Source organism: Notolabrus celidotus, chromosome 13 (genome assembly GCF_009762535.1).
Source record: "Notolabrus celidotus isolate fNotCel1 chromosome 13, fNotCel1.pri, whole genome shotgun sequence".
Taxonomy (NCBI): Eukaryota; Metazoa; Chordata; class Actinopteri; order Labriformes; family Labridae; genus Notolabrus; species Notolabrus celidotus.
Window position 1 is genome coordinate 16,238,736 of NC_048284.1, and position 21,724 is coordinate 16,260,459.

The 21,724-nt window shown below is 37.4% G+C and overlaps 1 protein-coding gene across 1 annotated transcript; it reads right to left on the bottom strand.

Annotated features, from left to right (window-relative positions):
- Nucleotides 1–234: 234 nt before the first annotated feature.
- laptm4a (lysosomal protein transmembrane 4 alpha) lies at nt 235–16,223 on the bottom strand. The gene is made up of 7 exons (XM_034699682.1): nt 15,987–16,223; nt 11,861–11,981; nt 8,551–8,627; nt 6,344–6,466; nt 3,273–3,368; nt 2,834–2,932; nt 235–1,172 (listed from the first exon to the last, which is right to left on the bottom strand). Exons 1-7 carry the CDS (start codon nt 16,113–16,115, stop codon nt 1,098–1,100), a joined length of 720 nt encoding a protein of 239 aa, XP_034555573.1. The 5' UTR covers nt 16,116–16,223; the 3' UTR covers nt 235–1,097.
- Nucleotides 16,224–21,724: the final 5,501 nt, after the last annotated feature.

The window sequence follows — 21,724 nt, forward strand, 5'->3', positions numbered from 1 at the left end:
TTTCATTTCATTTTGGACACAGTATCCCACGCAAGATCTACTCCAAATCTATGAAATAGCATACAGCTCATTTAAAAGGAGCATGGCTGAGGCCTTCAAACTATGCAAGAGCCACATTTTAAGATGTAAACTGGATTTCCTGATGAAGATCATTTAAAAGAAAAATCGGTCATACTGACATGCTTTTGCCAGTGACCACCAGTTCTGATTCTAATGAACAAAAGAGTCATGGTATAAACTTTCTGAAACGTTTATTGAAGTCAAATGTTTTTCACTACAGTAGGATAAATCATAACCCTTAAAATAATGTGGAGGGAGGTTTTTGATCAGCATGCAACTACAAATGTTCACAAGACCAGCTGTTTGCTCCAGATGTGAGGCGAGAAAGAAGCAGAGAAAAATGATCCATCATCAGCTCCCTCTGCTGTCAGTCTCTCAGTCTCAGCTGGGAAACTCGTAACTAGCATTGCTAACACATCAGGACAGCAGAAAGTGGTGAAAACCATCAGGGGTGGTGGAGGTGAACTGAACCACAGCAAAGCTAAATAAATAACAGACAAAAAAAGTGCTACAGACTCCAGTCAAGACTAAGATGGAATAGTCTAGATCTCCATAATTAGGGGGATAAAGTAACACAATTCAACAGTAAGAGCTATAATAAGTGGATTGTCTTAATAGAATCTTTTTACACTTCATATATCAATCTATAGATAGGATGTTGCTGGATTGATGAAAGCATTTTAAGCTATTTAAGTTTCACATGTATCCCTTTTACTAAGACATAAAAAAGGCCAGAGGCAGGGAGGGGTAGCAGCTTCTGTCACTTTCCAAATATCTCATTCATTCATTTTTACAAGCAGATTTCAGTCTTTCCCACCTATTCTCCTCTCACACCTGCAGGATGCTCTTTAGAAATACAGAGGGAGGGGTTGAACTTAACCATTTATTGGCCTTACACATACACAGAGAATCAGAGAGGGGGATAAGGGCTTAGTGGTGCTCAGAAAGGGGAAGTGAGGGAAGGTAGGAATGCATATGGTGCTGTGCGTTGGTGTGTGCATGTGTGGATGTGTGTGTTTTGGCAACGGTGCCGGTGCTTAAGCGGGCATGTAAGGGGGAGGTGGTTCCTTCTCTGGCATCTTCATCGCCATCTCATAAGTGGGCAGGATGTACTGGAGGAGGGACAGAGATAAAAAAACAAACATTACTTTAGAGCCAATATACAGAAAAATACCACCAAGTCACTTTACAAACAAAAATGATGCATTCATTTTTATTACTTCCCTTTTACTGTAATATTGATTTAAATGTTGCTTTACTATTTCAGTAATTTTAACTGTTATCTTTTTCTATTTGTATGTATTTATTTATTCATTCATTTATTTATTTGTATTTATCTACTCAGTTTTTGGGCTTAGTTTTATTTTCAACTATCCTTATCCTTTTAAAATCTATTTATTTTAACTATTTGTATCCTTAATTTTGATGCTTTAACTTAGTTTAATTACACATATTTCATTTTTGGTGTGCATCAGTCTCTATTTTAGTAAGTATATCATGTAAGAAGATATTAAATACCCAAAACAAATTAACATTTTAGAAACTGAAGAGAACTACTTTGGTGCAATTTTACTTTAAATAAAACTCAGCACTCACAGCTCACAAAAATAACTTTAAATCAACTTTATGTTACTGGAATTGTTAATACATGTACAATTTCTGTTTGGGCTACAGCCAGTTATTCACCTCAGATTTATCATTGTGAGATAAGATTGAAAACAGTTTTGTTTGTTATTATTAGTATTATTATTTATTTTCTATTTATTATTATTATTTTTTCAAGTAGACCTACTTTAAGTTGGCCTACAGCTCAGATAAGGTACTTGAATGTCACATAGGATACTTATGTGTCTGTGTCTTTAAAAAAGAAAATCACATGACAGCCGCAGTTTTTTTCACTTTCTACATAAAGACTTTACTTACACCGTGTTCCAAATTATTATGCAAGTTGCATTTTTGTGAGTATTTTAAAAACTATGTTAACAGTCATTTTCAAATTTGTAAGGAAGTCAGATAGTGAATATATTTCTTCAACTGTGTGGTTAAAATGATGCTTTTCAGCTGTATTTTTAAATAAATGCAGAATCTGCAGAATCTGCAGAAATGAGTGTGCCAAATTATGATGCAAGTTGGTGATAAGAGCATATAACTTGTGAAAGTTAAAAAGTAGGCACCATTTTTAATGTTGTATTGATTGAAAATAATAATATTATTCTAGAAGTCCTGAGGAAATGCTACATTCAAATTCATGCTAGTTTTCCTTGACTAACAACCCTAGCTTTAAGACTGACGTTTTAGACAACAAACAACTAATGATTAACTGGAAATAAGTGGTAGTTTCAAGCTTGATTCACAGTTTATTTAACCATGGGAGCACAACAGTAATGTGTTTTCTCCTGCAGCAGTTAAATCTTTCATAATATTTTAAAAAATGAAGCCCTCTCTTAAAGATTTCTAAGTTTAAAGCATGTTTCTCAAAATCAGTCCCACTGTATATCCTGAATATATTTAAATATCAGTGGTAATTAATGTTTCCCTGACCTGACAGAGTCTTATTAACAGGTAGCATTTTAGGGACTATTCTCCTTTTGATTGACAGACTTTGGTGTGAATGTGACGCCACTTGCTGGCCCAACTTCAGCATTACATTGAACTCCATCTGATAGACTGGGTAAGGAGTGTTTTGGGGACAGTCGATATGAGTGAGAGAATAGTCAATGATCAGTCAGAGTGTATCTGGGGCATCTTAGGGCCGTTCTAACTTATCTCATACCTGGGGCGGGGTCTCGAAGGCAGGGTAAACAGCGATCTCTGGCATGTTCCTGTTGTTGATGTACTTGTAGCAGTTCCACACGCAGTTGATCAAGTAAGCCTGGAAAATAAGAGATAAGATAGGACTCAGAATTTTATGGTTGAATGAGGTTAATGACACTTTGAACCACAGAGGGGTTTTTTTACCACTTCAATAAAGTTTATACAGCACTTTTTTTTTAAAGCGTACATCAACGTTTACTCCTCTGACAGCTTAATGTTTGGCTCTCTTTTCTTGGCAAATAATATTTCTTTTAACATAAGTCTGCTCTCGAGTAATGTAAATCAAACATACAACACCTAATACACACACACACACACACGCACACGCACACACACACACACACACACACACACACACACAACAAACAGCATTAACTGTGAATGATCAAAAACTCCACCTTAAGGATGATGAGGAAGGCAAAGAAGACAAGCACAAAGAGGAGCAGGCAGCTGGAGTCCAGAGAGAGGAGGTTGTCCTTGTATGGGAAGTCCGGCTGAGGAGGAAATGAACAGACAATCAATAAAGTCATTAATGTCACCACACTACAGCTGGAGGAATCTGAGTCTTTAACCTGCACGAGTGAATGTAGAAGCTCCACTTAAGAGAGGGAGTCTTTCTGCATTTTTATAAGATTATACTGAAGAAAAGTGTTCCAGAAAAAGACAAAACAATGAAATCTTATTCACACAGACTATTTTATCTCTTAAGACGGGACGATTTGACTGCAGATCTGCAGGTTGTTACATCTGTTTGAAGTGCACTGTTAGGATTTTGTCACAGCTTGTTTTGAATAAAGAACATCCCTGACAACATCTAAATATCCTGTTGTCACTAGTGTATGAGAAGCCCTTTACTCAGTCGGGCTTTGAAGTTTTGCTGCTGAACTAATTGATAGACCGTGAGTGGGATTACATTAGGTAGGATCAGGGGTTTCAAGTAAAGTACAAATACTTTGTTACCTTACTTATACTTATCTATACTTCAGTGGAGTAATTATTTTTCAGCTGACTTTTTACTTATACTCCTTACATTTTAAAAGTAGCCTCGTTACTCTTATTTCATTTCGGCTTGTTTTCATTCCGGCTTGTCATCTTAAAAAAAAAACCACATTTATGTACATTGACATTCCAACAAAGGCTATTGATAACATGCCTGTGAAGTTTGACTTTTTGCACCATTACAATACTTACAGACAACAACTAGTCATCATATCTTCCTTGAACATGTTAATGCTCAGAATAACACAAATATGGTTCTTTAATGTATTTTCATTGTATGAAAATCCCTTCATTTTCAATGGGCATGAATGTGGCTGAAACAGGTGCAACCCAAATATTTCAACATTAACATATTAATATAACATTTTAGTTATTATGGCCTTTAGAAACATGTTTTTTTTTGGGAGGTGGGGTAGTGCACTATAGGCCCCTGTGGCGCAGCCTAAGCTTTTGTCCTTAATGACATTTTCCCCCCTTACATTACTTTTACTTTTATACTTTAAGTAGTTTTGAAACCAATACTTTTACACTTTTACTTGAGTAAAAATCTTGAGCTGATACTTCAACTTCTACAGAAGTCTTTTTAAACCCTAGTATCTATACTTCTACTTGAGTAATGAATGTGAATACGTTTGACACCTCTGGATAGGATGAGGAAATTCATGTGGCAATGTCCAGTGGGAGGACATAAATCAGGACAAATTTCTACTTATCCTGAGATATAATGTACCAAAAGCGTCATTATGGAAATCAATTCTGACTGCAGCGTACTGAACAAACATGAAGTTAAAACCCACAAGCACACACTGCACATGACCTACAGCAGCATGGTGAATTCATAATTTATTGGATTTATCATGCTCTATTCTGACTTTTTGGCTGATGCATTCCCTAATTGTTTAACTGTACAAATTTCACATTTCATAATAATTAAATACAGTAGTTATACAAATATTTATCAGATTTAGATGATATAATGATTTGCGGGTTCAGCTGACATTTATTTGTGAGGCACTAACAAAATCAGGGAGTTGTTGTTACGCTTTGGCTGCAATACCTTTTTAAGTCACCAGATGTCAGTGTTGTGTTTTGTGAGGTTGATGCCATCGTGCTTTAAAAGGAACCCTGCATTATAAGACATGCAGACCTTACAGGATTGACATTGTTATGTTTTATATGTATGTTGAACAATGTCTACATTTTTGAGAAAATTTGAAAAATCCATTCACTTGAGGTCCGCCATTGTTATTTACAACATACATATGAAAATATAATGATGAGGTCAGAATATCTTATAATGCAAGATTCATTTTTCCACAGAAAAACTACAAAAAGACTCAAAGCTACATCAGGCTTCCTCTGCTCATACTTGGTTCACTGTTTGGATAATTGCTCTGAAGATCTCTGACATGGCAGCATAAGAAAGTCAGCACCTCATTTGCTTTGCCACCAGTTTTACCCTCAGTCTCTCTGAATGAGACAAAATGTCCTTAAAGTGCCACCAGCAGGAGGAAACAACTTGTTATCCCTGGATAGAGATGCAAGATTGACATCAACACTGTAAACATAATGTAAACATTGGTGTTCTCTTTAGGTAAAAATAGCTGTGAAGGGTTTATTTATAAGATCAGGAATGTGCTGTACATGTCGTCTCTATGGTATAATAAACATAGGGGCGGTTAAGTGACTGATTCAAGAGAACAGCATCAGACTGGGGATTAGGGATGTACAGTTTAAATATTTTCCGTGATTGATTTTTGGAAATGTTAACGATCAATTATCGATTAATCAATAAAAAAAACATTATTATTCTTATGTAAAAAACGAGGCCAAATAAGTTTTTCCCCCGAAAATTATATTTTCTACAGCAACAAAGTGCATATAACTGACAGTATTGAATACAGGTACATGTTTAACACTGAGTATCAACGATCAGGCTCATAAAAATATTCTCCACGGACATAGTCTTATAAAGTGAAGGCTCATAATACTAACAGAAAAGTACTTCAGACTCACAGTGTCCAGTTTTCTGTCTACTCGTTCTTATTGAGAAAAATAAACATGTGTATTCAGTCGGGTCTCAGCCGGGAGCGCAACCGGGTCAGAATCAGTCCAGCAGAAATGTCCTGTTTAAAGTTGTCAACCTTTGTGCCCGTGTCGGTGTTGTTCTGCATCGATCCTCTTTAAAAGGCACACATGGAAACCTGATGCACAGCCGCAGTCGCCAGCTGAGCGTCTCTGTGCGCAACACCTTTAACAGCTGGTTCACATCGAAACATGCTTTAAACTTAAAACACCTCCCTGATAGCTCAGTGTAATATGAGACCACATGATGTTTGTTCCACATGACGGACAATTGAAAACAAAAATGTGTGTTTTGAGTAATGTCTTAATCAATTAATAGATAGTCAATTAATTGTGTACATCCCCACTGGGGGCTGTTGAATCATAACAGACAGTTGGCACTGACCAGCTGGTCCAGGTAGTCCTTGATTCTGGGCAGGTAGGTGAGCGAGCTGATGGCCACCAGGCAGCTCAGAGCAAAGTCAAACAGCTGGTAGCAGAAGAACGGGATGAGCCAGCCGTCACGATGCTGAGGGGAAAAGACCACATTAAGACACAGACAAGGTCATGTTATAAACTTATCAAATGGGAGCCTCCTTTTGGAATATGCTGCATGTATTCAGCCTGGTCTCCACACATTTGTCTTGCATTAACAGTCTGGTAACTTTCTCTAATAGGTTGGGCTCTATCTCCAACAAATGTACACATGAGGATCTATGCACAGCCTGTAGGAGCCTGGAGCACTTCAGTTTTCATGTGTAACCCTCCTGTTATGTTGCGGGTCAAATTGACCTTTTTTAAAATTCAATAATCCAAAACAAAATGTTTAAAGTAATTTGCTATGAAACTTCTTCTGCTAGGCTTAATTAGCGTCAAAAACATAGAAAATGAAAATGGCTCATTTCACACATTTGCAACCCCCACTGCATGTTTATATTAGATTAGATAGATACTGTTCGTGGGTCAGTTTGACCCTAAAGTGAAAGTGGAGGCTAAAAGTGGTCAGAAATGTCAAATATTAAATGTTTCTTTGCAACTGTGTTCATACAAAACGAGTGAGTTATCCTCATTGAACCATGATCTGTGAGAATTAAAGAATGCCAATGCACTAAATATTGATTTAAATGGTTAGTAATGGAGTTAATAATGAGAATAAAAACATGTTTATTGTGAATTTTTGGGTTCTGACACTTTTGGATAATTTAATATGCCCCGGTCAAGTTGACCCAGGAAGATTATCACTGTCCGTGAGAAACGAACAAAACAGGAGGGTTAAAAGTGGAACATTATATTATTATTATCCTAATTACTATTTATACGATTATTTATGTTGTTTTTATTATTACTATTAATTTTATTATTTTTATTTTTTTAAATGGTGTTAACCATTACAATCGTAATATTATTATTTTGTATTTACTTATCATTAATTGTGTACTATCTATTTATTTATTCAGACTATGGACTAGGAGTTTTCAAAAATCTTGTTTATGTCTTTTTTGTCTCCGAGTGTGATGGCTGCATTGTTGTTTTGTGATGTTGGCTGAGTCTAATAAAAACGTTAAAAAAAAAGTGGAACATTATGGGGGCTGGTGGCCTAGTGGTCTAATCGTCCCACGTATAGAGGCTATAGTCCTCGTTGCTGAGGTCTTGTCTTCCCCCACTCTCTACTCCCCATGTTTCCCGTCTCTCTTCAGCTGTCCTGTCCAATAAAAGGCAAAAAAGCCCCAAAATATATCTTAAAAAAATAAAAAATAAAATAAAAAAAGTGGAACATCAGAACTCCACAAACTCATTTGCTGAGCCATCAATTTCTTTGTTCTGATCTCCAATTAGAGATCTTCTGGATTGAAAACATCTTGCCTTTTCTGCTCAAGCTGTGTCTGAATCATCACATGTGGTTCGGGGTAAATGAAAGAGGCTGCCGACAGAGACAGGAATTTCTTACTCAAATAGAACTCAGTGAAAATCAGTCCTTTAACTAGTGAACTGCACAACATTATATACAGGAATACTTTCTACCAAATACACTGTAAACACAAGTAAAAGGAAATAACTTTATTTCTACATTATACTACAAAGTACTGAAAACAGTGGGTTCAAATGTTCAGGGTGTTCTCTGGGACACTACAGCAACAGTGGCTCTGCATCAATCACCACACCGTACAGGAAAAGGGGAATCTACTACTCTTGGAGGATGTGCCTGCACAGACTAAGTATAACTCTCACACAGTCAGCAACAGTGTACCTGGCTGTGGATGTGTGTCATACTTTAACTGTGCAGTCATCTACACTAGCAGCTTAAAGCCACAGCCACATCAAAGGGCTTTCAAACCTGTCAGTCTTGATGCCATCAGGCAGGCCTGTGAGGTGGAGACGACAGGTAGTGAGAACACAACATTGTTTGCTACACTCCCAGTGCGTCACAACCCCAAATTTCCTGTCCTCTTACGTCTTGCTTACCTCTTTACTCAGCTGCTTTTATTGAATGACTTTGAAGCAATGCACATTCTGGGATTACATATTTGCATAAGCACCACAAAAGGGCTTTTAAATATACAGTGCTTTATGTCAAACAAAATCAAAATAGAGATACCCTCTGAACACACTTACAGTGATAGCTCCGTACACCATCATGGCACTGATAGTGAGCATCAGCAGGGAGATGGCGAATCCAACACAGGCATTCTCTGTGGAAGAAAAAGAGAGAATACACGATTAATTACACTTTGTTTTCAGCTTTGGTCTGAATTGTTTAATGTGTTTCTTACTGGGTGTGGATGGATGTATACATTTGCCTGCGCTCTTTGAAGCAGCAGCAATTTGCACATTGTGTAAGTGAGCTGTCTCCAGGGCTTCTCTCTTTCCAGCTAACTCTGTTTTGAAAGGCCAGCTCTGGGGAGCATTAAGCCTCTCCCCTCTCAGCTGTGTAGTGTCTGTGAAGATGCAATGAAACTTGGTATGGGATAATTAAAAGGCCTGCCTTTCATATCCTCTTTCCCATCCATCACTCAGCCTCTCACTTCCTGAAACAGTCTCGCCTGTTGCACTGAAGAGGGGACGCTTGTTAAGAGCTGCTGCGCAATGCGGTTCTGAGGCTTTCCACTGGTATTTGTGTAAGCTCGAGCAAAACAACTTGTACAGAGCTGTCAGAGGACGGTCTCATCTTGAAGTAGGAACTAAAGACATGCCTGTAGCTTCTATTTTGTGCAGGAAATAAGATTCTTTCATGTTTACTTTAAGGAGTGGACAAGTCAGAGGAAGTTATCAAATGTTTCAAACAAAGTGACAGCTCAAGAAAGAGTCCTGCACTTTTCCTTTTTGATGAATCTACTTTCTCCAATAAAGTATTTGTAATGCAATCATTAAAACCATATTTTTCTTGAGTCAAATGTTACATCTACAAGTTGCCAGTTTTGTCCAAATCAGCATTAAAAACCCACATATCAGTCCCTCCAGGAAGTTGCAATATCGCGATCGCAACTATCAATCAACCACAATCAACCTTTATTTATACTCAAGAGATCATTGACGGGCAACCCTCATTTACAATGATATTGAGTCATTTATAGTGACATTTAAAAAACAAACACAAACAAACAACAATGTATCAAGAGTATCAAAGTCGTCAAATAGGATAATTTTTTTTAATTTGGAAATAAAAACAATTAAAAGATCAAATAAAATAATACAAATAAAAGGAGGTGTATGTGATTGACTATAAAAGCACTAAAATAAGAAGGGCCTGTGGTTAAAATGATAAAATAAATATACTCAGGTAAACCTAGCTAAAACAGTTGCAGAGCAGGGTTGAAAGGTTAAAAATTAAGATTCTGAATTGTCCAAAAGTTAAAAGTGCATTTAATTCAAGACGCTGCTGAAACTTGTTCCAGGAGTCAGGAGCATAGAAACAAAAAGCAGTCTTTCCTAGTTCTGACCAAGCTTGAGGAACATGCAAAAGTAGCTGGTTTGAGGTGCGAGTCTGATAAAAACGGTCTGGGTAATGAAGAAGTTCACTGAGGTATGGTGGTAATTTTCCTAAAACAGCTTCATAGATAAAAAGATTCCAATGGATATTGCGTCTATCATTGAGAGTGGGCCAGCCAACCTTATTGAATAGAATGCAGTGATGTATCAATGCAAATTCAAACAATCAGCGCAATTTCTGTAGCTCAGCCCCCTGTACGCCATCAGTTTCGTCATCAATTTCACTTCCTTGGAACATTAACGTTAAGTCCTCACTTGATCGGCACTTTTCAACAGCAAAACACGCACGGAGAACGGTTGAAAAGCGAGGACAGGAGGCAGGACAAGTGTTGATGACAACATTGTTATGTATAGATACTCAAATACCCTTTTAGTATTAATAAGCTATAGATCATACGTTTTGATTTCGTTGACGAGACGATGATGAGACGAAAACTTTAGTAGCGGACTGCCGGACTTTAAGAATCCATGTTTCCCCCGCTCTGAGTCTAATCTTTAGAAATTAAAGTGATGCATTCCTGTGACAGGCTGAGTTATTATTTGAGGGGCTCGGTGTTAGCTTGGTCTCTACCTGCAGCAGGTGTGCTGTGTGAACAATCTCTCCTCACCTCCATGCATCTGTCTCATCTTCGATGATGATTTTTACCCCCGGTGTACGTTAGTGACAAAGACACAACCGGGGGATGTCTGTTTAATATTTGATGTTTGGCGTTTTTGCCGCTATTGCCGTAAAAACCTCCCGTCTAAAGCTTGATTTAATCCAGTTTGGTGATACAGACACCTTTAGTAAGTTTGGATCAACTCCTAGTCATCAAAGATGCAGATGCATTTCAGAGTGCCGTCAACTGACTGTCTGTCCAGTGCGCCTGTCACTGCAGGTACATTCAAGGACCGTCTGGATGTCCAATACAGTCCTTTCATGGCATTTTTCTGTGAATCAAGAGAATCAAAATACAGTCACAGTGGTCACATCAAGAATGTTTTCTAAAAACAACTGTAATTTAGCGTACTTACTTGCCCCTGAGATGTTATTGGGGAAAAAAGCTTAAAATAAAATCGCAACTTTCACTGCAATTTTTTCAAAAAGCTGTCGTAAAATCAGGCTTTTTGGGCCGCAACAAACACAAAAAAAAACACGAAATCCTTGAGGGACTGACATATACCCTGCTCACTATCACATATCCAAAAGAAGAGCAGCGCACTGAAGATTAGGTGTATCCATGATCAGAGACTAGTTACAATTTGTACATCAGTGTAAATAACTTGAAGAAAAATGCTACCAAACTAAAAGAAAGAGACTGCTTTTTTGCTTTTAATCATGGCCTGATATGTAAAACAAATGAGTGCAGCCTGATGAAGCTGCACTAATTTGCCAACATTGGCTCTGCGGGTGTGGACAACCTCTGTGTGCTCTGTGTGCTGGCGTGAGCCCGCTGTGGGAAGGTCAACCCATCCCAGTTGTTTCCCTTCCTCTCCTGCTGAGTCACTGTTTCAGAAAAATGAAAAGGCCTTCCCAAAGCCGACCAACAAAAACAACCACCAGAGAGAGAAAGAAAAGGCGATGTGATGGTCCTGCCAGCTCTGCTCTGGTTCGCACAAAAACAAACATCTTGTCAGGGTAAACATAAATCCTTCAATAAACAAGAGTGAGACCACACCAATATCAACAAGCACACAGCACAGCGGTGTTCTGTTGACCTCATGAGTTGTTTTTGTTTTGTTTTCAATGGGGAGTTGTGCTCCCTGTGGAACATTTATCACATGACAACCTCAAAACAAGAGGATGTCATTGGTCGGTGATAAAAAACAAAAACAGTTTTACACTTCTGAACGCTTCCAAAGCATCTTCCCCTGGTCACAGCAGAATCCAAAGCATCAGAACAGAAATAAACCACTGCTGTAGAAACATGTTAGTTGTGTGGATTTCACTACTTACCAGACATCCTGTCGGACGCAAAGTAGTGGTCGATGACCTCGTACTGTAAGTCAATAGTGGGCACGTTCTCTGGGTGGGTCACGGCTACAGTCAGCAGGATGCCCATCAACAGGTTGACTACCTGTGTAGTGAAAGGAGGATCTTTAAGAGCTTAGCAGTTCTTTTGCAGGCCTCAGCACATTTTCAATCAATCAATCAGGCTTTATTTATAAAGCACCTTTCATACAAATCAAATACAACCCAAAGTGCTTTACAGCGATTGAAAACAAGAAAGAAGCAGAAATAAAACAATGGCAAGACATGTAAGGGGAATATAATGATAATAATAATAATAAAAATAATATTAATAATGACGAAGAAGAAAAATACTAATAATACAAATTAAAATTAAAATATAATAAAATAAAGTAGAGACTAATGCACACAAACTATAAAATATGTGTAATTAAAATAAATAAAGCATAAAAATTTAAATTAAAATGAAAGAAAATAGAGACTAATGCACATAAACAATAAAATATGTGTAATTAAATTAAAGCATCAAAATAAAGAATACAAATAATTTAAAATAGTTTTAAAAAGGGTAAGGATAAGAATTGAAAATAAAACTAAGGCAAAAAATATCAATAAAACTGAGTAGATAAATAAAATGAATAAATGAATGAATAAATAAAAATAGAATAAGATAACAGTTAAAATTACTAAAATAATAAAGCAACATTTAAATCAATATTACAGTGAAAGGTAAATAATAAAATTGTTAAACCCTACATAAAAGCCAGACTGAATAAATAAGTTTTTAGTTTACGTTTAAAAGTCTCAATATCTCTGTCAGCTATTTTAAAGTATACACCCTTATCTAAGTGACATTTGCCAAACTTTAGATTTGCTTTCAAATTACAGTCTTACATACAGACACACATGGGTTTTAGGTCATGTGAATTTTGTGAGAGATCAACTTGCTGAGACTAAGATGAAACCGGCAAGATAACAGGGAACAATTCATCACCCTGTTTGTTGAAGGTTACGTTTTCATCATGTGAGAACGCAGCCATGAGGAGGAACTATTTAAAGGACTCAACGATACTCCAGGGGGAGACACGTAACATTAATGAGTTGTTGGAAAATAAATCCCACGACAAATAAGCAATTGTACCAATTTTGTGGGGAAAAACAGCATGACGTATGCTGGCATGGACTGAAACTGATTTATGACTGGAAGGAGGAAAAGTGAAAAATATTCATTGCTGTAAAAAAAAAAGGCGATCTTCAAATCTGAAGATAATGTGACATTTTGAAATCAGAGGGACTTTTGTTTTAGTGAAAAATTAGATTATTAGAAGTGGAACTGTAAGTGGGCTAGACTAAGACTAAGAGTGCCATCAGCCAAACTGATGGCAAAGCTTAGTGTAAGTTTCTACTCTGACATCAAGATGGTCCCCAATGTTCAAGTGACTCACAGGAGCACAGAAACTTAAGGACTTAAGGATGTAGGTTTTGTGTGGTGGGCAGCTGACTTGTTTAACTATCAATGTACTCTCAACTTTAAAAAGGCAAGAGTTGGGAAAACAACATTTTTCTATTCACTCCTGGTAGTTCAGGTGAAAAGATCACTCAGTGAAAGCCTTTCTTTTATCTTTTATACAAGAAGACCGCTTTCAAGGAAGTGGAATGACCAAACCTTAAAACTATATCATTCCCTTTCATTAGGTCAGAGCTTGAGTGAAAATGTGTCATTTTTTAAAATCTATTCTCAGGTTTTAGTAGCCTCTCTAACAGGTTTGAGAGTGCGCTCTCTCTCACTGTGTAGCAGGGATTTAGTGACAACTAGAGGAACGTGGCTCACATGTTTTTGTGCGTCAAAAAACTGTCCAGCTGGCAAAATCTTCACAGAGGATTTATGAGGAAACTCAACCAAAAACAGGATCATCTGTTATGTGACGTGGTGAAACGAGAGGGGATTTACTCAGCTGTGAGCTGAATCACAATGCTGCAAGGGACTGGCTTCAGCGGGCAATGATAGCTAATGTGAGCAAGCAATGTTAAAACAGAGCTTTTTAGAGCTTCCGCTTTATACTGCCCATTAGTGGTGCAGTTACAGTAGAGCTAAAATGAAAAAGCTTCAGGCAGCATATAATTATGCATATTGAATCTTCCTTAAACTACAGCAGTGGTGTCCAAACTTTTTTCAAGGAGGGCCCAATTGATGTTGTCAGAATACCTCAGGGCCATTGGCTCCGACTGAGACTTAGGAATCATACAAATTATACATGAAATCTCTATGTAATAACATTTATTTAACATTTTTTCTCAATAAATCAGTAACTAGGTAGTCCTCGGTTCTCCACAAGCCTCGTAAACATTAGCTAACTTTATCTTCTTCTGGAGGAAAATGTTTTTCATTAGGGTCGGGCAATGTGGGTAAAATATTGTATCATTATTTTCCTATAGCAGGATCATGATCTTGATTTCATCACACTTCTTTTTCATGTTGTTTTTAAGACTTTTCTGACCAGCAGACAACAATTTAAGAGCGAGACGATTCTTGTCCTGCATTCTGAACTATTTTTCTGCACCAAATTTTGCCTTTTCTGCACAATTTGATCATTTGGATCTTGTCTTGTGTCCTCTTTTGTCTTCTGAACTTTTAGTGTTCATCAATAACATTTTCACATCATGATAAAAACATTAATTTGAAAAACCTGTCAACTTTAAGAGTTCTTGTGTTTCCTCCTAATTATATTCTTGCAGAATATCCAGAGCTTTGGCTTTATAAAAGTAGTCCATATGAAGCTTTTTGAGATGTTTCTGGATTGACTTTAGTTTTGTTTGTGTGCTTGAAAGGAACTGCAAATGTACAGATGATTCAGAATGTGATTAATTTCTGTTCTATAAATGACACAATTTAAGATGAAACCTTGGGGCCATAATTAAATGGATCTTGGGCCACGATTGGCCCCTGGGCCGTACTTTGGACATGTCTGAACTACAGAGATGTACCAGTGCAAGTTTGATGTTTATATCAAACAATGTCCCTACGTTTCATGCTGTACTGATAAATTTGATGTATAAATTTATGTGTCACTTAGCTGATTCAGAAAATGACATTTTAAGGGAACTCACATTATGTGACAAGGTATTTTTCTTGCTTTTGGAAACATTGGAACAAATGCCTTTTTATGCTCTAATCAAAATGAATGTGTAAACTGTTGCCATATGACCTTTTAATTTCTTGCTGGACGTGCATTTCACTTATTTTTTTGGTCTTTTATATTACTTTTGTGGTGATATGGACCTATGGGTCTAAAATAAAGTATATCTATCTATCTAATAGCAACTAGAAAGCTGCTTCAGTGTGCCAATGTGATAAAAGTGAAAATGCTTCAACTTAGTCGTTTAAATTACAGCTTGTTGCAGTTTGACGACCGTTACTTTTGCATGTCTTCGAAGCGTAGGGCAGGTGTTTTGGTTTAAAGAGTTACCCTGTTAACTGGCGACTTCAAGCCAAATGCGACAGTGGTTGTGGCAGTTTACAACTGCACGGGAAGAACTCGCGCGAAATATTCGTAATTTAGTTTTCAATTAAAAATGTTAAAATAGTAGTGAGGTATGCCCACAGTGGAAAAATTAAGCAAATAGTCGCAACAGCTGACGCATTCGGGTTGAAAGTCGCCAGTTAACAGGGTCACGCTTTAAACCGAAACATCAGCTAACTTGGGCTAACGGCGGTCAAAATGTCGTTTATTTCAAACCGTAGATTACCTGCCAAGCGTTGGTGTTTTCTACTTCCTAATGATCAATAACCGTTTTCTGACTGCATCTTTAAGGTTAGATGATTTCTTTAAGCACATCTTCCTGTCTTTTATTGCCTCAATCACAGCAGCAGGCTATTGCTAACGCTAGCTGTATTAAATGTTGCTCCGAGTGCAAGGACTATTCTAAATAGTCAAAAGGAATATGAAAATAAAGTTTGTATACTTTCGAATAAAACATATTCTTCCATGATGTGTGAGCGCTGTAGGGCTGGCAGTGTTATATAACTCGCTACTTAAGCAGACTTAAGGCAGATGATGGACAGCACTAGCCAACATTAGCTTTCTGTTTCCCCATCAACCATTTTACATACCATGTACCATGTTCCCAGAATGATGGTCCCCGTCCGGACGTGGCAACATCCACAACACCTGGTGGTGTACAGTCTGTCTCGACTGGGTTTAAAATGATGCATGTCCTCCACGAGCGTAGGAAGAAACATCGGTAAAGCTGTTCGTGGAGGAGAGAAACCTTCTCTTTACAGTCAGCTAACGAACACGGAGAGAAACGCCCACCACTTCCCTCACGTCCTACGTCCTGGTCCTGCGTCAAGGATGAAAACAAACGTAGTGACGTACAGGAAGAGGCGGGGACTAAATACTTAAGATTGACTGACATGGATTTGAACCAATGGCTGTGAAAAAACTCGAAGTACAACCAATAGAATAGAATAGAATAGAATAGAATAGAATAGAATAGAATAATGCTAAACATGTGTCTGCCTGTCACAGCCTGAGGGACGCACCATCCCATGGTGTTTGATTTTGGGTGGGGGTTTTGTGAGCGTGCCGCATCGGGTGAGGACATTGAGATATGCTGTATAGGTAATCATTCATTAATGCGTATTGAATATGTAATATGTGTAATATATGGTTGATATGTATGTGATGAATATAATATGTAATGAATATGGTGTGTGATTAATGTATATGTGGTGAGTGTAGTGTGTTGGAAATATATATAATGTATTGTATGAATTTATGTGCTTTGGCAATAACATCTCTTTGTTCATGCCAATAAAGCAAATTTGAATTGAATTGAATAGAATAGAATAGAATGGAATAGAATGTACTTTATTCATCTCCCAAGGGGGAAATTCAGGTGTCTGGCAGATGAAATTATAAAAATCACATAAAACAAGTAATTCAGGTGTCTGTCAGCTCATCTCCCATTGGCTAGAGACTTATGAATCAAATCAAACAACTTTATTTATATGGCACTTTACACACAACACAGTTGATCCACAGTGCTTCACAACAGAAAATGAGGAAAACAAAGAGAAAATGAAATAAAAAACATACAAACAGAGGAAGAGAGGGAAAGAAGAGTGGTAAGAGATCAATATAATTAAAAATGAAATTAACAGTCTCGACAGAAGGGGATAATCGGATAGTGGGGGGAAGATAATTCCACATTTTTGGGGCACAGATGGAGAAGGCCCTGTCCCCATATCTCTTTGTCCTTGCTGTTCGGACAGACAGGAAGTTTTGGTGTGATGATCTGTGTGCTCTGACAGAGTAGCCTGAAGCCTAATGGCTGCAGGGATGAATGATTTTCTGTCTCTCTCAGTCCTGCAGCGCAGAGAGATGAGCCGTCCACTGCTGCTATTTCTCTGGTCCACAAAGAAGTTGTGAAGTGGATGATCTGTGTAATTTAGAATGGCCTCTAGCTTCTTCTGTGTGCATCTCTCCACCACAGCCCCCAGTGAGTCCAACCTGGTTCCAATCACAGTGCCAGCTTCTTTCACTAGTTTGTTCAGTTGCCTCGCATCCTTGTGTTTTATACTGCTTCCCCAGCAGACTGCAGCATAGAATAACACACTTGCCAACACAGACTGATAAAACATCTGCAGCATCTTTCTGCAGATGTCTAAAGATCTGAGGCGCCTTAAGAAAAAGAGGCAGCTCTGCCCCTTCCTGTAGAGTACATCTGTGTTAAGGGACCAGTCCAACTTGTTGTCCAGGTGAACACCTAGATATTTGTGGGTTGGCACCACCTCGATTTTCACTCCTCGAATGTTAACTAGCTGATGGCAGAGCCTGGAGCTTCGGAAATCTACTATCTTTTCCTTTGTGAAATAGGCTTTAAGCCATGTAGCACGCTAGGTAAAGTATCAATAAATGGAACAGGCAGCATGACAAATATTGGTGCATTTTATAGATTTAAAAAAAATAATAGATAGGACTTCATTACATAGCCTACTGGGAAGCAGTAATTTGCTCTGAGGTACCACAACTCATTGAGTTCCCATGTTCACAGGGGCAGCTATTTTATTGTTTAGTAATTATTAGCAGATTTTGTTGTGGTGTATCCTGATAACTTCACCGTTTCTGCAGCAGTTAACTAAGGCAAGCAACACTTGGGGCTCTATAGTAAAGCCTATCCTGTTCTTAATTATTTAATTAAACAGTATTTTTACAGTTCCTTTTACTTGATAACTTTGTACTGAATGACATTACCTCAAAGTATGTACTAATTATAAAACTGCCACTTATGTACAATATTATCTCATTTTCATACCAGTTTATGCTTCTTAAAAAAAAGGAAGAATGCGGAATACAATAGTGGCTCATTTAATAGGCTCATAATATAAAAATAGTACATATCATTTCATGACACATCTTTACAAGATAACATGTTACATTGAAGCTCTTGATACTTGTACCTTGATATTATGATCAATATTTTGTGTACAACCACAAATGAGTTTCCCTTTGATTCTTCATTCATATCTGACATCTCATGAATCATTTAGCCAACTATAAAAGTGCAACCCTGAAGTCTTTGTGATTAACGCAGTGGATCAAATATCTTCTTCTAAAGCCATGGTTGTATGGGTGCTACCAAGAGGAGATTTTAATAGCCTTTTGTGCAGCAGCTATTGTCTTGTGGTAACAAAGGCCCAGGTATGACTAATAATACAAACAATAGTTTGTTGTATTAAAGTGACGCAGTATCTATGACGGCGAGGCAGGGCCTGAAGCAGCCAGAAGCAACATAATAGAGTGTAGCCTTTATTAATTCTATTTCTGATTCTGATTATCTACACCTTTGTTTTTAGTGTTAGCAGCCTAACTTGAAGATTATGTTAAGTAATCATTAAATAATTATTACATTTTTTTTTTAACTAGGTCATTAATGACCCAGTAGATAAACATGAATTAAGTGCTACATACCTGCTAACCCCCCCTCCCAAAAAAAAGGGAGAATTAGGGAAATAATAAATTACAGTTGCCCCCAAGGAACAGACCTTGCAGCACCACTTTTCCAAAGTGTAAAAAATCAAACAAGGACAAATTCATCTCTGTTCCGTTGTTGGTAATCTTCATCTGAAATCCGCCGCTGGCCCGTAATATATCCTTCATCATCTTTCTTCTGCCATTTGTAGATTAATATTGCTGCCAAAGTGACTGCAAGTATCACTCCTGCGACTCCTCCTGCAATTAGTCCTGTAAACATCGATTGTTGAGTTAGAACAAATTCACATACTTTACTAAGATTTAAATTCTCATTACAAATGGAAAAGTACCAGCACGGATTTCTTTATTCTCCAAGAGGGTCTTCTTGTTAGCCAAAATAACATAGCTGTCTCTAGTAGGCCACTGTGTTTGGTCAAAGATCATGACTGAAGAACCCTAAAGACAAAAGAGGGAACTGTCAGGTGACATTATATCCTGCTGTGTCATCCACATTACATGATGAAAAAATTGTACAAACAAGTTTTGTGTCCTACATCCTTGGCGTCATCTCCTGCGTTTCTCGCTAAAGTCCAGACATACTTGTTTTCCTCTGATGATGAGATCACAAACAGAGAAAATCAAATATACTGTGTGAAATTAAAAACAAATTACACATTGTTAAGAGGATGGTGACTTTGTTTTCAATTTATTTGTGGTACTCATTAGCACTACCTTGGTCTGACCAATCCCCTGAACCAGAGGCTGAGCTGTCAAGGTCGTAACCAGATCCCTCCAGGTCTTCAGGGGAAGCTGAAAACTAATGTCATGGAGGAAAAGGGTTGAGGATGATTAAGTATGTGAATCAGTGCTGACTGTGGCACAAAAACTGTTGTCTGTCTTATCACTAGAAAACAGACAAGAGGTGAAGGTACTTTCCTGAAGATGGCAACTAAGACATGAATCATGTCCCAGTTACAAAGTCCTACGATCTGCCTGACAAACCCATAACGATACAAGTGTTATTGCCAATAAAGTTTTATGAGATGAGATTACAGCTTGAATTAAACATAATTACCACACCCATTGGAAAAAGAAGTAAAAATAAAATCACACAGACACATGCACACACAACAGTTTAAATAGAGATATAAAAGCTCAACATTCCATTAACAAGTTGTCTGAGTAAGTTAATCCACGTTCCACTGATCAACTCAGACGAATGTTCTGGTAATGCTGCAGTAATCTTTTTTTTTCATGAAGTATTTAAAGTGATATTTACACTTGAAAAACTTCCTGAAAAAAGGCATTGTCTGAATGACAGGGTATGTTGCTCCAAGACCTACAGTATGGTGGTATAATGCCCAACATTAATGGTGCCTTCCCAGATGTGTAAGCCAGCCATGTTATCAGCATTTATGCGTCTCTATACCATCATAGGTGCTGGCTTGAACTGTGTGGGTCCTCTCTCATTAAGAGGGGAATTGATCTAGTTAAGTTATATGTTTTGTAAGTTCTTCATTTATGCCAGTACAAATGTTCATTTTGAATCTAACCAATATGATCTAGACCAGGGGTTCCCAAAGTGTGGGTCCGGACTCCCAGGATGAGATGATTCCAGAATGTTTTTTTTTTTCAGTTATATAAATAAAATTAATTAATTATATTTTGTTTATTTACCTTGTTTTCTCATGTTTATCTTCCTTTTTGTTAGTACTATTAATCATTATTATTTATTTATTTATTTATTATTATTATTATTATTATTATTATTATTATTATTATTATTATTATTATTATTATTATTATTATTATTATTATTATTATTATTTTCTTCTCTTTGTTGGTTTTGTATTAATCATTTATATATATATTTTAACTCTTGGTGAACAAAGAAAAACTGAAAAAATGCAATAAAAAAAATTGAACGACAAAAGTGATCTAAAAATGGTACATTTTACCCATTATAGTAAAACATATCGACAAAAATAGTAGCTAACCTTGAATTAAAACATTGAAAATAGAAAATGTAATGAGCTTTCTGCCTTTCTTTTTGCCAGATGACTCTTACATTTAGGGCTAGTGAACAGTTAATTATCAAAAGCATCAGTAGCAGTAGATTAATTCATAAAGGCACAGGAAACACAGACACATGCACATATAGGTAGGCTACTTTTCTGCAGACCAGGGACAGTAAGGGTCGCAAGTCTTTGGCACCTATACTTTGGGGGTCATGGGCTGAAAAGTTTGTGAACCCCTGATCTAGACTATGGCACATGGCCTTAAAATAGTTTTATGCAATATTTGCTTATATGGTAAATTCCATAATAACATCAAAGAGGGGAACCTTTCTGTTTATGTTGATACTGGCACACCCTTTGGACAAAGTAAAGCCTCTTACTTCTTTATTGATCTTGTCCTGTACTTGCATGAAGCCTGGTTTATACTTCTGCGTTGACTCTGCACTGTAGCTAAGCCATCCTGAGCACTGCATACTTATATGTTGGAGTGTCTGTGTCACTCCAATAATCTGCCTCAACACTAGTTGTCAGTGCGAATTCATGTTCATGTTGGCTGCTTCTTCACATGGTAGAGTTTTAAACTACATTTGTGGATGCATAATGAAAAAAAAGCCCATAGCCTTTGGAAGTGATTTCGAGCTAATGCTGTGATTTCTGCTACAGAGTCATGTCTGTTTTTAAAGCTGCTATGCTCAACGGCCAAAGATCACAGCCATCTAGTATCAGTTTTGAGCCTTGGACCTTTTCGTGCAGAGATTTCTACTGATCCTCTCATTATTATGAAGTTAATCAACATGTACTCACACAGTCTCTCACAGAGTGGTGGGACTCAGCCTCTCTGTAATGCCCATTTT